The sequence below is a fragment of the Sinocyclocheilus anshuiensis genome, unplaced genomic scaffold, assembly GCF_001515605.1.
Source record: "Sinocyclocheilus anshuiensis isolate Anshui unplaced genomic scaffold, SAMN03320099.WGS_v1.1 scaffold304, whole genome shotgun sequence".
In the NCBI taxonomy this organism is placed as follows: Eukaryota; Metazoa; Chordata; class Actinopteri; order Cypriniformes; family Cyprinidae; genus Sinocyclocheilus; species Sinocyclocheilus anshuiensis.
The window spans coordinates 1,110,937-1,125,985 of NW_015555737.1; the positions used below are offsets into that span (position 1 = coordinate 1,110,937).

At 36.8% G+C, this 15,049-nt stretch overlaps 1 protein-coding gene across 1 annotated transcript in view; it reads right to left on the minus strand.

Moving 5' to 3' along the window:
- Positions 1 to 12,540, minus strand: part of LOC107673134 (hepatocyte growth factor-like) — a 23,774-nt gene extending 11,234 nt beyond the window's left edge. Inside the window, exons 1-9 of the mRNA XM_016466618.1 lie at positions 12,314 to 12,540; positions 9,222 to 9,378; positions 8,566 to 8,678; positions 6,685 to 6,799; positions 4,385 to 4,527; positions 3,002 to 3,122; positions 2,058 to 2,176; positions 1,687 to 1,729; positions 199 to 332 (exon numbers count right to left, since the gene is read on the minus strand). Of these exons, the coding sequence (XP_016322104.1) occupies positions 199 to 332; positions 1,687 to 1,729; positions 2,058 to 2,176; positions 3,002 to 3,122; positions 4,385 to 4,527; positions 6,685 to 6,799; positions 8,566 to 8,678; positions 9,222 to 9,378; positions 12,314 to 12,362 (994 nt within the window). The 5' untranslated portion in view covers positions 12,363 to 12,540. The remainder of the gene's footprint in view (positions 1 to 198; positions 333 to 1,686; positions 1,730 to 2,057; positions 2,177 to 3,001; positions 3,123 to 4,384; positions 4,528 to 6,684; positions 6,800 to 8,565; positions 8,679 to 9,221; positions 9,379 to 12,313) is intronic.
- Between the last annotated feature and the right edge of the window lie 2,509 nt (positions 12,541 to 15,049).

The following is a 15,049-nucleotide window of genomic DNA, read 5'->3' on the forward strand; positions in this document are numbered from 1 at the left end:
GATCTTCTTTATGCACCAAGAGCTTGTAACACTCCAAAGAGAAAGGAAAAATTGAAATCGCATCATATGACCCCTTTAAAACATTTTTTCAAGGTCTGTGTTCATGCATATCTGTGTGAATGACAATGGAAAATGTAATGCTGGTAACATGCAACAGGAATGCCAAACTTTGGAATGAATAATGTGAATGACTCTTACCTTCAGGGTCAGATAGTGTAACGCCACAGCGAGGGATGTTGGTGCAGAATGCCACAGGTACATTGGGGTCAGTCGTGAAGCACCATGGGAGATGTCGACCATCAGGATTCCTACAGTAGTTCTCCCGGAGATCCCTGCAGCGCAGATGCGTACATTTAATCATATATACACATCACACATCTAGTGTTACAGAGCATATGCTGAACAGACTGAGACTGATCTTAAAAACTACAGGTTTTGAAGAATTATCTGCAGTTTTTTTAAATATAAACTTGTATGATGACAGATAACAGTCTGGGAGAAGAAACATTTAGGTTAGATTTTCCTAGTGATGACAGAATGGAACCAGCATACCTGGTGAACATATGTATTTTTGCGCAATATATCAGAACTGGTTACATATACAGTATAAAAACAATTTATGATTTTTGTTGTATTTAATTTGACACTGGATATTTATCAGTCGATACTGGAACTTTTATTTTGCATGTTCATCTTAAAATTTTATTTTATTTTTATTTTATTTCATTTGTTAGCTGTGTTTGTCCAAGCAAAACTTTTATTTTCTTCCTTAGATTTGATTCGGGTTCCTCATTTAAAGGTATGTTCATGGAATTTTTTCACCCATTTTTATCATTTTTCATCTGTTGTGATGCCTAAATGTACTAAATGTTTTAGTCTTTCAATAAAAAGACCATCAAAGTTTGGCTGTGCATGTGCATAAAGCAAGGAAGTTCAGTCGACATCAATAAACATCAACATTTAAAGGCACAATATGTAAGATTTTTTTTATTAAAATATCCAAAAACCACTAAAACAGTGTTATATATTTTGCTGACTTGTGTACTTACATTACCCCAAATGTTTCGAAGAATGTTTAAATCCAGAGAAATAAGCAATTTTAACTAGTGACACGGACCGTGTCCATGGTGTCATTGTGTCGCCTGCCAATGATGTCATAACCCCTCGATTTCCGGTTTTGTTTTGTAGAAAACATGGAAACACCAAAGACGCTTTAATATGTTGTGCGTTTTAATAGACCGGTGACGACCGCACAGAGTAGCATTATAACAGAACTTTCAAATGTATCTAGTATGATAAAACAGCGCTGCTTTTTTTTCCCCTCATACACACGACCGGAAGGAGCGGAAGCGGTCGACTGTGGCATAATAAAAGCTCCACTGCTTTCGAGCTGTGTGTCACGCTCGTTCAGCGGCCTCGTTTCGCTTCGACAGCTTTCAGCCTCACCCTGCTTCATTCTACTATGTTAATAAATCATTAGCTCATCCATGAACATGATTTCTGCCCGAGTCCCGTCGGATTGCATCGGCTGTGGGGATGAAGACGACAACTCCCATGATTCCACACTCAGTCACGGCGTCATCAAACTACGCCTTTGTCTCTTTGTTTATTTTGAATACGCGCCCTCCAGCGGCGAAAATTACATACTGTGCCTTTAATGCATATGTTTTAGGAGCATTTTCTTACTTGCAACGGTAATTCTTTGCAATATATGACTGTCGATGGGGAACTGGGCGTCAGAACTGGTTACTTACATATATAAAAATAATGTCTGTAATTTTTGTATTTAGGTTGATAATGAATATTTATCAGTCAGTATTGAATATTTTATTTTGCATGTTCATTTTAGTTTATTTTTTGACTGTGCTTGCCACCCTCCTCTCTCTCTTCTCACATTCCTGTGAGGGTCCCAAACGAAAGGGGAGCCAGGGCTACAGGAAGAGGAAGTTGTAAATTTGGCAAACTCTGCCTCTTTTCATTCTCTTTCTCTCTGGCTTCTTTTTGTTCTTCTCTCTGTCTCTTCATCTTACACATAAGATGCAGAAGCGCACACTCACCGCACTGTTTGATGTTACAGTACTCCCATGGAGTGCTCGGATCGGTGGTGAAACACCAGGGTCTCTGGCGCCCATCTGGGTTCCTGCAGTAGTTGTCCTTTAGACCTTTATCGGGGTATCTGTCATAAGAAGGGCAAAACGAACACACTTAACACGCCACATATCAACTATCCTGGTTCTACGGAAACTTTGATTTATAGGCGGGATAAAATTCTAATAACCTCCAGAAAATACACAACATGCTCTCTGCTACTGGTACAACAGGACCTCTTAGGTAAAGCGCACAAGACAGAAGCTCATCACTCTGCATACATGTAAAGACTCATAGTTATACAGGTCACTTTTTTTTTCTTTCAATTTTTAGTTTTCCACTATTAGTAAATTTTGAATAGTAGTATACAGGTGCATCTCAATAAATTAGAATGTCATGGAAAAGTTCATTTATTTCAGTAATTCAACTCAAATTGAACTTTGTCTATAATCTGAGACTGTTTGTGGCACACTCGTCATGTAAAGGGTGAAGAGCTTCTGTCTTGTAATATTCAAAGGGTTTTTATGGTTGCTTGAAGACATCATAGACAATTTGCCTCTTTGGTAGGTTCACACAAAGCAGTCATTTGATTTAGTGATTTATATCAAACAGGGGCATGAATGATTTTCATTTTTAGGTAAACTATCCTTTTAATGTAAGTCTATGGATTTTGTGTCTGCCAGGTGCAAAACCATAACTTTCATCACTTAGAAAAGTAACTGCACACCTTTTTGCAATAAGCCGCATGATTTTAGATATCATCAGTAGTACCCAACAGGCGAACGAAAGAGATTTGCATTTTTCTAAGTATGCCATATTAGCCAAGCCTCTCAAATTGATTGAAAATCCTAACTTGAAGTCAGTCTGACTGAAGTTGTCTCTTACTGTTTGCATTTTCTGGTAGGTCTCATACCTTTTAAGGTGGAAAAGGTGTTTTTGTGGTTCATCAAGGTCCCAGCGCTGGCATTCCCGGCCGCTCTCCGTGTGGTCCAATGGTCCACGGTAACTTTCTCCATTACACGTCATACATTCCACTATGGATAACGAACATGGCTGGTAAGAATTTTAACCAGGACAAGGCCCAAAAGAGTCCAGCTGAGCGACATTAGCATGCTTGTAGAGGATGACTCAAGTTCAACAGGGTTCAACCTTGGCTGTCATGTTAAACGGTTAGACGACTGCAACTGTGGCCGAATCCTGGTAGTAAATTAGTGCACATGTTTGTTACGCATAGACTAATCACTGACGATTAATGACTGCAGGGATTGTAATCGCATTTATCAAGAAGACAAGCAATTACGGAGCCACATGTGACCCTCAGATTGTCTAAAAATAAATAATCTGATGCTTCAATTTACTAGGCAGACGTACCACCCATTAGGCCTTGCTTTTAACCCCAAATGTAAGTTGCAGCTTCTAAAAGATTTTGTACGATCAAAGGTTAAAGCAACATGTAATTATTACAGTACTTAGTAAAGAGCTTAGTTACTGTAGGATCAAACCAAATATCACAGCAGATGGGGGTCACCTCAGCTAGAGTCATCTCTCTAAATCGTGTTATTAGGTGTACAGTACACACAGTATAAGGAGCAGATTGCTGTAGTAGAAACAGATGTTAATGTCAGCCACTCTCATGAAAGCATGATTTTCCTTCCTTGTGTTTGTGTGTGTTTTTGACTATGGGAAACTAATTTATTAACAAACCCTCCCAGCCATATTTCATCATGCAACTCTTCGAATAGACAAGAGGATCTCTTTGTTGGCCTGATCGCTATCTCTGCAGAAAACCCCTTTTTATGCATGCAACTCAACGTGATCTCCTATTAATGAAAATCTCCAGTCACCCCAACAATCAAGCGCTTTCATTCTCCATCAATAGATAAAGTCTTGAATCTAATAAATGAACAATTCACATTAAAAAGGTGTTTTTAAAGGACTGAAAATCAATGCAAACCAAGTGCTCATATTAACAGTCAACTGAGAACAAATGGAGACTTTTGAAATCGCCCGGTGAAAAAACATGCTCAGTTTTGCCAAGAAACTGTTTACCATTAAATGTCAGAGATTTAAATTTGAAATTTTCAACGATTTTCAAATTTCAGTAATTCATATCTTAAAGACCAAATGATCTTAATAATACTGACATTCATTTCATAGCTCTATATTCTTACATTATGTCAACAGTCAGTTGTACTAAATCATTTTAGTACAAATATCTAAAAAAAAAACAATTAAAAGCTATAAAAGAGCATACTGTGAACAATAAAATACAAAAGGTTGCTGGTCTTGGACTCACCTTCCGAGCATTGTGGGATGCTGCAGTCCTGGTGCCGTATTTTGGGGTCTGTGGTAAAGCACCAAGGACCTGTTGTGGTGTTGTCTGGATTACGACATAAATTCTCCCGTAGATCTCTGTGCTTGTGCCTCAGGGGTAAGAAACTAATGGAGTGAGAAGAAAACACGAAACAGAAGTGATGTTTGTGAATCATACACAAGCAAAATTGCTCCAAATTTCTTGAACAACATACTGTTACTCTTTGACACATTACTTGACATTTTTAGCTGCAGAGTGAGGTTTAATTATCTTTTATTGATGTTAGCAATTCTTTGCAATTATTAGCTTTTTTGTCTTTTTATTACAATAACATCTGATACTACAACTGAACTAAGAATCACAAATTTAACTGGATGTCATATGACACAGTTGTGACTTCCAGCCAAATCTCAACAACTTATATATATTAATAAGAGTGGCATGACTAACACTATCTTCAACATCAGAGTACAGCTGCTACTCTACATTTCATTGTGATGCAAGAGCTTAGCATGCATGTGGCTCTGGGGAAATTTTTGCATCTTTATTTTTTTCTTATTACTTATAGAAAAAGTAAAAAGGTTGAATCTTAAAACAACAAATGAATGTAGTTAAATAATGATTTTGGCAAGCGAATGGGGTAGTGTAAAGCCTTTGGTCAGACAAGGTCAAAAACTGCACAGTGCTTGAGTTAGAGTACGCTCATTATGAGCATTGTTGTTTTATTAGCATTTTACTTTGGCTATTTGAATGTTATGAAAGCAGCATCACACAAAAACAAATGTTTTTGGCTACCAATGCCATTACAGAACTACACATTTATCTTTCATCTAATAATCCATTTATTCTGAAACCAAAATCTTCTCAAATTAATGGGTTATCGCAATAAAGTTAAGAGTTAGTATATGTGACATGGTGACCACCATGATGGGATGACCCATTCCATATAGACCAATACAGGCCACAATTATGACTGGAATATTTATTTAAAACCTATTTTTTTATGTACTATTTCTTTATGGTAAAACTCTGAGATGCCGCTAATGCAAAGAGTTTCAAAAAGTATTTTACCCTTGCCATGCAAATATTTGTAAACCATTAATAAATCATTGCATTAAGCCAAAAGATAATTATCGTTTGTGTAATTGCCTCAGGCATTCACAACACAAATCAACCAAGTTCATGATGATTGATGAATACAGATAAAAATGCAATCTGTGACAAATTAGCTGACCTACAGGCCTGTGTGGTATTTCAGAACGTTCAGGTCCATTGTTTTTTTTTGAGCCGATAAAGCATGCCTGTGATGTTTCAGAGGCAAGCGTATCAAAAGCTGGCTTTACAACTGAACTGATGTCTATTAGAGAGATAAAAAGAGTTTAAGAAAAAAGAGGAGAGAGAGAGAGGGAAATATCTAGAGCGGGAAAGTTGGTGGTAAGGGTTCAAGGTCTCTGAAAGGTAATTACATTTTCAGGATTTAAGAAAAGTGCATAAAACTTCTGTAAAGGCCAAAAAATAGGGCAGATCTATCGTATCGACTTGCAGTACAGGAAGTAAATCGAAGCACCATGTGGTGTCCCTAATGAATTCCTGTAGCCGTAATGAACTCAAAGACGTGTTCTGCATTAGGTATCTTATCTTAGCTTTGTGCTGCTTTCTGTCAAACTCCCACTTATGCACAAACCCTCAAATCCTCTAAACATGACATCTGTTCCAGGCTTCATATGGCTTCTTGGTGTTTATTTTTAGATGTAAGTGTATACAAAAATTTATATTTTGGGGTAAACTTGCCCTGAAGTATTTATGCATAGGCATAATTGTAAACAAATGTCTATTTTTGGTCATGCAAGAACGGAAGCAATTGTTTGAAAATGTGCTGGCCGCTCATTGCCGTTCCTGTCATTGACCTAATTGTCTCTGTCGGCGCTCCACTTCTGAGAATCGTCGAGTTGCACTGACTGTCACACTTAGACTCAGCGAGAACCCTCTAACGAATCAAAGCCAGTGAGACAACATGCATAAAACTGCACATTCATCATCATTAGAGACTAATGGGGATTTTTACGACTCACAGAGTCTGTTTTGCCATTAGCTATCTAATAGCGTAATATGTGCATAAATAAATAAACTGAAACATACCAAGGAGATGTTAACAGCTATCTACACTCCACAAGACTTTTGATAGCCACAAAAATGCACATATTGGGTAATTGAGTTTAATTGCCCATAGAGAGAGAGACCAAACCAAGAATGGGAGTTAAAGAGGATGAGTAAGCACTCACTTGTGTTCATGCGGCGTTTTGGAATTCCAGAGTTGGCACTGGGCTCCACTCTTGGTCACCGATCTCTTTCCTTTGTAGTTGAGTCCATTGCCAATGATGCATTCTCTCATGAAGTCTAAAGGACAACAAACATTCAGACACACCTTAGGTTACATAATATTTATGTGCAAAAGTCAGATTCTGAAACTAAAAATAAAAAATAAAAAATAAAGACAAACCTATCATGCACTCATACACCTTTTGTAGTTTCTGAAGTCAGTTAGTTTTAAAACTATATTCTGAAATATTTAACCAAAGTGTGGTGTTGGTAACCCAGTGGGCAACTGATGTTGAAAAGACATCAAATTGACATCAAAATTGATGTCAAAAGGCAGGTGAAATATGCAAATCAAACTGACATCAAAAACTTGACATGACATTGATTTGATGTAAATTGAACATCAAAAATACTGGCCTACATATACAGTACATGAAACTAATTTCAGTGTGGAATTAACTACTTATTTTCACCCAATTACCACTGGAAGAAATTGCCATCCAAACTAAATTTAAAATGATGTTACAGCATTTTGATCAAGCCTTGGCTAATATTTGACATCTAATTGAAATCAAGGTGTCCGCTGGGAAGATTATTTAATGTTTTTCAAAAAAGAAGTCTCTTATGTTCACCAAGGTTGAATTTATTTAACCTAAAATACAGTAAAAACAGTAATAATATTGTGAAATATTATCACAATTAAAAAGAGCTGTTTCTGTTTTAACATATTTATTTATACATCTGTGATGGCAAAGCTATTTTTTTTTTATTTTACTCTAGTATTCAGTGTTAAATAATCCTTCAAAAACCATTCTAATGCTGTATGCTGAATTGGTGCATTTGTAATATTTTAAATGCCTTTACTGTCACTTTTGATCAACTGGCTGAATAAAAGAAAAAAAAATGACTGAACACAAAGTTTTCAACCAAGGTCGCTAAAAGTCTCTAAATGTCACTGTTGCACTTTGTTGTCAGCAGTAATACATACAGACAAGCAAAGTCAACAGAAGTCCCTGCCTGATCGTTGTGTTTCTGGGTCTGTATAAACATTTGATAAATGTCAAGTCTTAAGAACATCAATAGTTTTAGACTTCAGAAAATCTGCAGTACTGTTAGAAATAGCAGGGACAAACAGTGGGGTATTTACTTCCAGTGACTTAGAGTGAAAGTCATTTTGCTGTGTCATCCTTATCCTGGTGGTGGATCGATAGAACGAGAGTGTGTTTGCACGAGTGTGTCATCATCACATGGACACTGATCTCACATTTATTCACACTGAAACTTAATTAATCCTTAAGAGTCCAGTACTTGGCTAATGTTTGAGAACAGCTCTTCATATTATGAAACCCATCAGTGGAAGATTATGCCAGCATAAGCTTAACTCTAGATGTCTTTGAGATTTAAAAGGGTTTAAAAACAAATCATGCACCAGTATAGACATTTAGGTGCAATATCAGTTATAAGCATAAAAAAAAAAAAATCCTGATATGATGGATGATATCAGAAATCTATACTGTTTCAGAATTTAAACTAAAGCCAAATCTATGATTTTACATTCTGCAACAACAACAACAACAACACAAAATGTACACATAGGATTAAGATATTACACAGTAATAAGATTGCTAATGGTTTCATACTTTTGAAACCTGGTATAGAAAAATAGTAGTGCTTGAATTGGAAAAAAATGTGTATGCTTCTAATATTGGCTTAATTAGATAATTGTATAAGACACTGATATTGGTAGATGTTGATATGGTCAACGATGTCTCGTGCATCCCAATTAGATATGGCCTCGGGCCTAAAGAAAGTCAAACCCTGTAGAAATAAAGCAGGTTTTTTACCTTTCTTCTCATATAGATCAAAGTTGAAGTCATTCTCCATACGGACACCGACGGTGAGGCTGTCATAGGAGAGTAAATGACACTTTGCAGTTTTCTGATCAAAGTTGAATGCTCTGCAAATATATATAGCACATGTTAATCATATTAAATAATGTTAAGCATACAAAAACAAGAGGATGGTGACAAAAGAGATTTAATGTCATCACTTAATGTCTTCAGTAGATACTCTTATCATGTAAAGCGAAGCATAAAATAGCTATTGTTGTCAGATTTTTATATTTTGAAGTCAGGTGATGCCTCAAAAAATAAAGCATTGCAAGAGCTAAAGGTCAAATGTCATGCAACCTCATGCAATTTCTATCTACTAAGAGCTGCATTTTCTTTCTATGCAGAAGTAACCAGAGGTCATCGACCTGACACATCAAAATAGGAAATACTTGGACTGCTGATTTTCGATTTCCACTGGTGAAACAGATTCCAGCTGCTTCCTCTCACACTGTGCTGTACACAATTAGCTAATCCAATTCTATTTCAAATCAGACAGTTTCCAAGAGCAAACTGGGAGTGTGCTCCTTTTATTTAGACACGCTTCAGCTGTTTATGATTACGTGTAAGGTGGAGTGTCTTTGTGCTTTAACTTTTGTAGACCTCTGTACCTGCAGGTGAACTGGAGCTTCCTGTTGCGGCTACAGCGACGTGCACACTTTCCCACACTCATCTTGCGGCCTTTGGACATGTAGGACACATCAGGTGGCGTGACCAAGCGCACGGCATCAGTCTTCTGGTAGTCTTGTAGGGCATGCCTCTTCGATTCTGCCACACAGAACACACGTGTTAGAACAGAGAGAAGCGCCCAAACGTGTTTCATGACAGATGGCACGTGATTTTCTTTCTCTTAATCAGTAAGGCTGGTTATAAGCCTCATGGGAGAGGCTATAAAACAGAATATTAAATATGGAGCAAAAAAGGAACTAAGATGATGAAATTGTATTTCAACAACCCGCTTAGATCACAATAAGGATGTGCAAAACACATTTTCATAATCGACTAGACAGTTGGATGTCTACACATAACTAGTCTTTGTTAAATTAATATATTATCATTTTATCATTTAATCAACCTCATGTTGTTTTAAAGCAGCATGCATTTATTTCTTCGGCTGAACACAAGATATTTTGAAAAACATTTCATGACTTTCCTTGTGTAGACAAAAAAAGAATAAACACATCTTTTCCAAATATCCTCTTTTGAGTTCCATAGAAGAAAGAACGTCATAGATATTTGGAAAGACGTGAGGGTGAGTAAATGATGGTACAGTCTTCATTTTTGGGTAATCTATCCCTTTAAGGAAACCCTCTGTCCTGGTCAGACTAAACTTTTAGTCAGTGTTGCCAGGTTGACTGTTAACATGCTAAAATTCTCCCTTTAAATGAAACACAGCTAGAAGTATTACACTCACAAAGACCCTAGTTGTGCAACAACTTACTACTATAGTAAGGTCACAAATCGACTAGTCAGTTATGGTGTGGGTAGAATACTTATTGGATCATAACCTTATTGAGTTGTAACAGTAAGGGGAAAAAAATCATTTGCTATTAAAGGCAGTGGAGCAATAAATTAGCTTTATGTGTATAGCAGGATGCAAAGGCATCAATCACGGTCTGCTTTGGTGAGGTGGTGGAGAGAATTCTGAAGGCCAAAGAAATCTGGCTCTGATCCTTGTGTGCAGCACCAAACCTTCTCAAATCACCACCAGAGCCCATCCATGCCAGCTGCAGTCATTAAGAATTGAGTTATCTGTCAAGCACATGGTTAGAAAGCACCAATTTCACAGCCACAAACCACATTATGATATCAGGCATGTTTTGTGTGTGTGAAACAAGCCCTAAATTCTGATAGTAGACCAACCAAGGAACATTACACCCCGTCTAAGCTCTAAAACTGACCCAAAGCCAACAGTCATGCTCTTTGAAAAGACTCCAGCTCTTGACTAACTGAATATTATTAGAACGTAAGTCTGAACAGAACAACAAGCACCGAGGTTAGATAGGTTAGGTGGCTCAATATGCCTGAACAAAGGTTGTTACGCCCCATTATACAGAATGTATTACTATAAAATCAATAAAAACTAAGCTGTTCTAAACTTTGCGCAACCAACGAGCTACATGATCCTTCAATGTCACAGAAGTACTGCAGATTAGAAACGAAATGACTAAACACAGAATAATTAATAGGCTCTGTGCAATAAAGCGGTTTTGATTTCAAAAGAAGGGTTTCATAGTGCCACACTCCAACACTTCATCTCTCCCTTCGGCTCCATGCACACTGTCGGTGACGCATTTATCCAGATGTTTTGCAAAGCAACAGCCCACTCACCATGAATGTCAACATCTGTGAAGTTTTCCGTAGTGAAACTTCATACAATGTTTGGGAACTGTGACGCTTTTGATACATGTGTAATTCGAGTCAAGAACTACAATTTGATGGCATGTCCAATGTATTTCAATAGCTGAAAAATTAAACAATTGAAATTTATGAGATTAATAAAGATGAAAAAATAATGTATAGTTAGCACTGGTCTTCAAATTTGATTGGCTGAGGGATGTTCCAATATTGCTGATATACAGTCCAACAACATGTTTACTGTTTGTTTCACTTTGCTTGTCTGTGTTTGCAGAGATGTGACTTGGCTTCTTTTGGAACTACTGTACTTTTATTGGTGGGAAAAAAACTATACAAAAGAAGAAACATAAAGAAACTTTAAAGTCTGTGTGAACTGGAAGTTGCAACTGATTTTTTTTATTTATTTATATTGTGTTGTACTTCACAGTAAAATAAGAATATTGAATAATAAAAAAGAAGGCGGGGCCTGATTATAGCTCGCAACAGACTAAAGATTGGAGGAGGGAAGTTGTTAAGGATGTTCAGTCCAAGCCGTCAAACTGACATCATGAGAGAAGGAATGCCATGTCAAGCAAATTTCAGATTTTGACTAAAGATTATAAATAATTTTTATTTTTTATTTTTGTAGATTTAATTGCACATATAATTTTTCACCACAAGGCTAGTAATGTGTGCTAACAATGTAAACAGAGTTTATTTTGATTTCATGCAGACTTTAAATATCCTATACATATACTCAATGATAATGCAGTAAAAATGGACATATTTACATAATGTTATCCACAGTTATTAGATATATGCATATTGTAAATAATCTTTATCTTATAAGTAAACAGTGATTTTGAGAAAATAAACACATTTTAATTATATATTATTAATGTTTTATCAAACAATAGCTTGTAGAACAAAGTTTACATTAGAAGTCTATTATGCTGTTATTTATTTGTCCATTGCAGGGTGGACATTTGTGTCAGCAGACTCAGCATTAATTTGTTTAAAATGTTTTATTACTTAGTAGATACAAGTCAGTGAACATAATCTGTATGACGACTTTAAAAAACTTGAATGTGTTACTTTCATGAAACAAAGATACTTTGTTAATTTTTCAAATCCAAGGCACCAACAGGAATGACCCATAAACAGAATCATGTAAACTCGAGCAAACACAGTGTTGGGCATCTCCAGAACACTGTTACAAAAATTAACCATGGTAACCTCAGTTTCCGCCCTAAAACCATGTATTACAGTTATTGCTATTGCTGTAAAACATAATATAGTTATTACTGTAAAATATGATACATGAGACCCAGTAAGACGCTTTCTCTGACTGAAGGAAAAAACTTACCTGAGTAAACCAAAACGGCCACACAGAGCAAAATTTTGTAAATCCACATGTCGCTTTGGATAGTTGTATGTGACCCCCCCCCCAAAATACACAAGAGATGTCAGAAGTCTTGGCGTTTTCCTCCTTTGAATAAGGCTATTTGTCAGAGATAGTCTCTAAGTGGCTGCAGCTGACTCTCGCGGACAGTGAGCGAGCGCGCAGTGGACTGACTGAAGATGAGCGCGAGCTGAGAGACTCTACCTCACGCGCTCCCTCCCCTTTCCCTCAGCCCATTTAAAGTCGCCTCGCCACTGTCCATTCCGCCACATAATATTATCGCATTTCCTGATAGACACCGAGGCTGTTGAACCGATCCGGGAAGTAAAATCAATGCAAATTGTTTATATTTGTTGCCCGTCTAATTTATTGGAGCGGATGGAAAGTGTTGAGGAGATGTCAGCACAGCTGTGTGATGCTGACTAACCTCCCTGAGGGTATTCGCGAGGAAAGTTGTGAATTGATCAACTCTGGGCCACTCACGTTGTTTTAGTTTGTAAGACGCAATGGCTTATTTTACATTTGGTTATCGACAACCCTTTTAGTCATGAACTCAGGCAAGACATTTTTAATCACGTTCACGTTATCATTCACAAACATGCTATAATTTTACTGTATAAAAATCTACCATGCCAATCTTAGTTTATGACAAAATATTATAAATAATACAGTTTCCACAGTTCAGTGTACAGATACAACTGATTATTGATATTAGCCAAACTTTAAATAAATAAATATTCCCGCGCTTTTCTACTGCGTTTTTGTAGGACATAATGTAGGCTACTGAATAAATGAATGAATAAATGAATAAGCAATAACAATAAATACCTGATTAGACAAAATGACAGTTTTGTTATTCATTATTGATATAGCCAAAGAAATATGCGTCAAATAGATAGATAGATAGATAGATAGATAGATAGATAGATAGATCACACACACACACACACACACACATACACACATGTAGGCCTATGTATGTATACACACACACACACACACACACACACATTTCTGTGCTTTTTATGGAACATAGATAGAAAGAGAGAAAGAAAGAAAGAAAGAAAGAAAGGAAGAAAAAGAAACTAACTTTAAAACTTTAAACCAACTAAATAAATACTACGGAACTGCATCAGAATTTGGTTATCATTCTAAATCTGAAGTAATTATACTCTATAATGTATTTATGTGATCCTTTCAGCTGTTATTCTTGCAATTTGTTTTATGGATTCATACCAGCAGGCAGCACATTAAAGTCCTACATCTGTGAAAATTCTCAGAACTACACAACATATGAAGTTTTACATTAGCAACTACTTTCTGTTGAGAGATGGAGCTCATCTACTCATTGTAATCAGAAGCTTACAATACTGATGTCACGATGAACATAACTCATCTTCCCATGCCACTTATTTCAGATGGAAGAGAGGGATGAGAGCCGGTTGGAAGCACGAGTTGTTTATTAAACAGCACTACACTCAAGATGCTCTCCTCTTCTCTTGGAACAGAAAGAGCTCTTCTATTGTGCTCCGTGATGGAAATACTCTCCATCTGTTTATTTGTGGTGCGTTCATTTTTAAACAGGTATTCCAGGCTGTTTTGCTTGGATGGATTTGAGCTTTTCATGTTTGGATATCAATTTTTCACTCAGTTTGGCATGTCTGTGTATGGCTGGTTGTTTAAGCGCGCTGTGTTTGTATTAGTTTAGTTAATAGCAGTAGTGTTTGAATGTCCTCCGTGACTCTGTGATCGTATTGCTTCTCCTTCCTCTGATGATGGAGGTACAAACTACAAATGCCAAACGACATGCCTGACGGCCTCATGGGAGCAATCAGTCACTGTGTGCGTGTTTCTAACACTGTTTCCAGCAGTGTCATTCCACATCCTGTCCTTACATCTCTCCACACCTCTGGGTGAATCTCACAACATATCCAGATTACATTTCACCCATAGAATTAACAGAAAAAAAACACACAATTATATTTTGCATAATGACAATGAAGACTATTTTAGGGTCATTAAGCTTTTTTTTTTTTTACGTTTTGATAACATTTTCAAGACAATTAAACACATTTCACCACAAAATTGTCATTACAGAATGTGTCAGGACATTTATTTTTTTTCAATTACTCCCCACTTATTAGGTGATCCTTTTCATATTTCCACTATTTACTGTCATTTAATAATAAATGTAATAATTAAATACTGCAATATAATTATATATACACATTCAAAAGGCTAAAGTCAATAAATATTTGTAATAAATAAATAATAAAGATGATAAAGATGCATTGAATTGATCAAAAGTGACAATAAAACTGTTACGGGACGGACGAGACGTGAGGCGTGAGGATCCATGTGCAAGCTTTTATTAAGAGACATGGTTTTAACAGGCATAGGTCAGACAATGGCAAACAGGTATATTGATGGCAAGGCAAGAGGGGTAATCCAGGTACAAGGCAAAGGTCCAGGCAGGGGCGAACAGTATCCAATTGTGCGAGACTCGAGGGATAATCCAGGTACACAGGCAGTGATCAGAACACGGGGAAACAGACAAGGCAAGATGATGAAAACAAGGAAAAACAAGACACTAGGCTCGGTAAGGCAGCTAACACTAGGGGAGTGGAAAATGCAGAACAATACACGAGACTAAAACAAAACACGGAATGGCTCGGTAAGGCAGCTAACACTAGGGGAGTG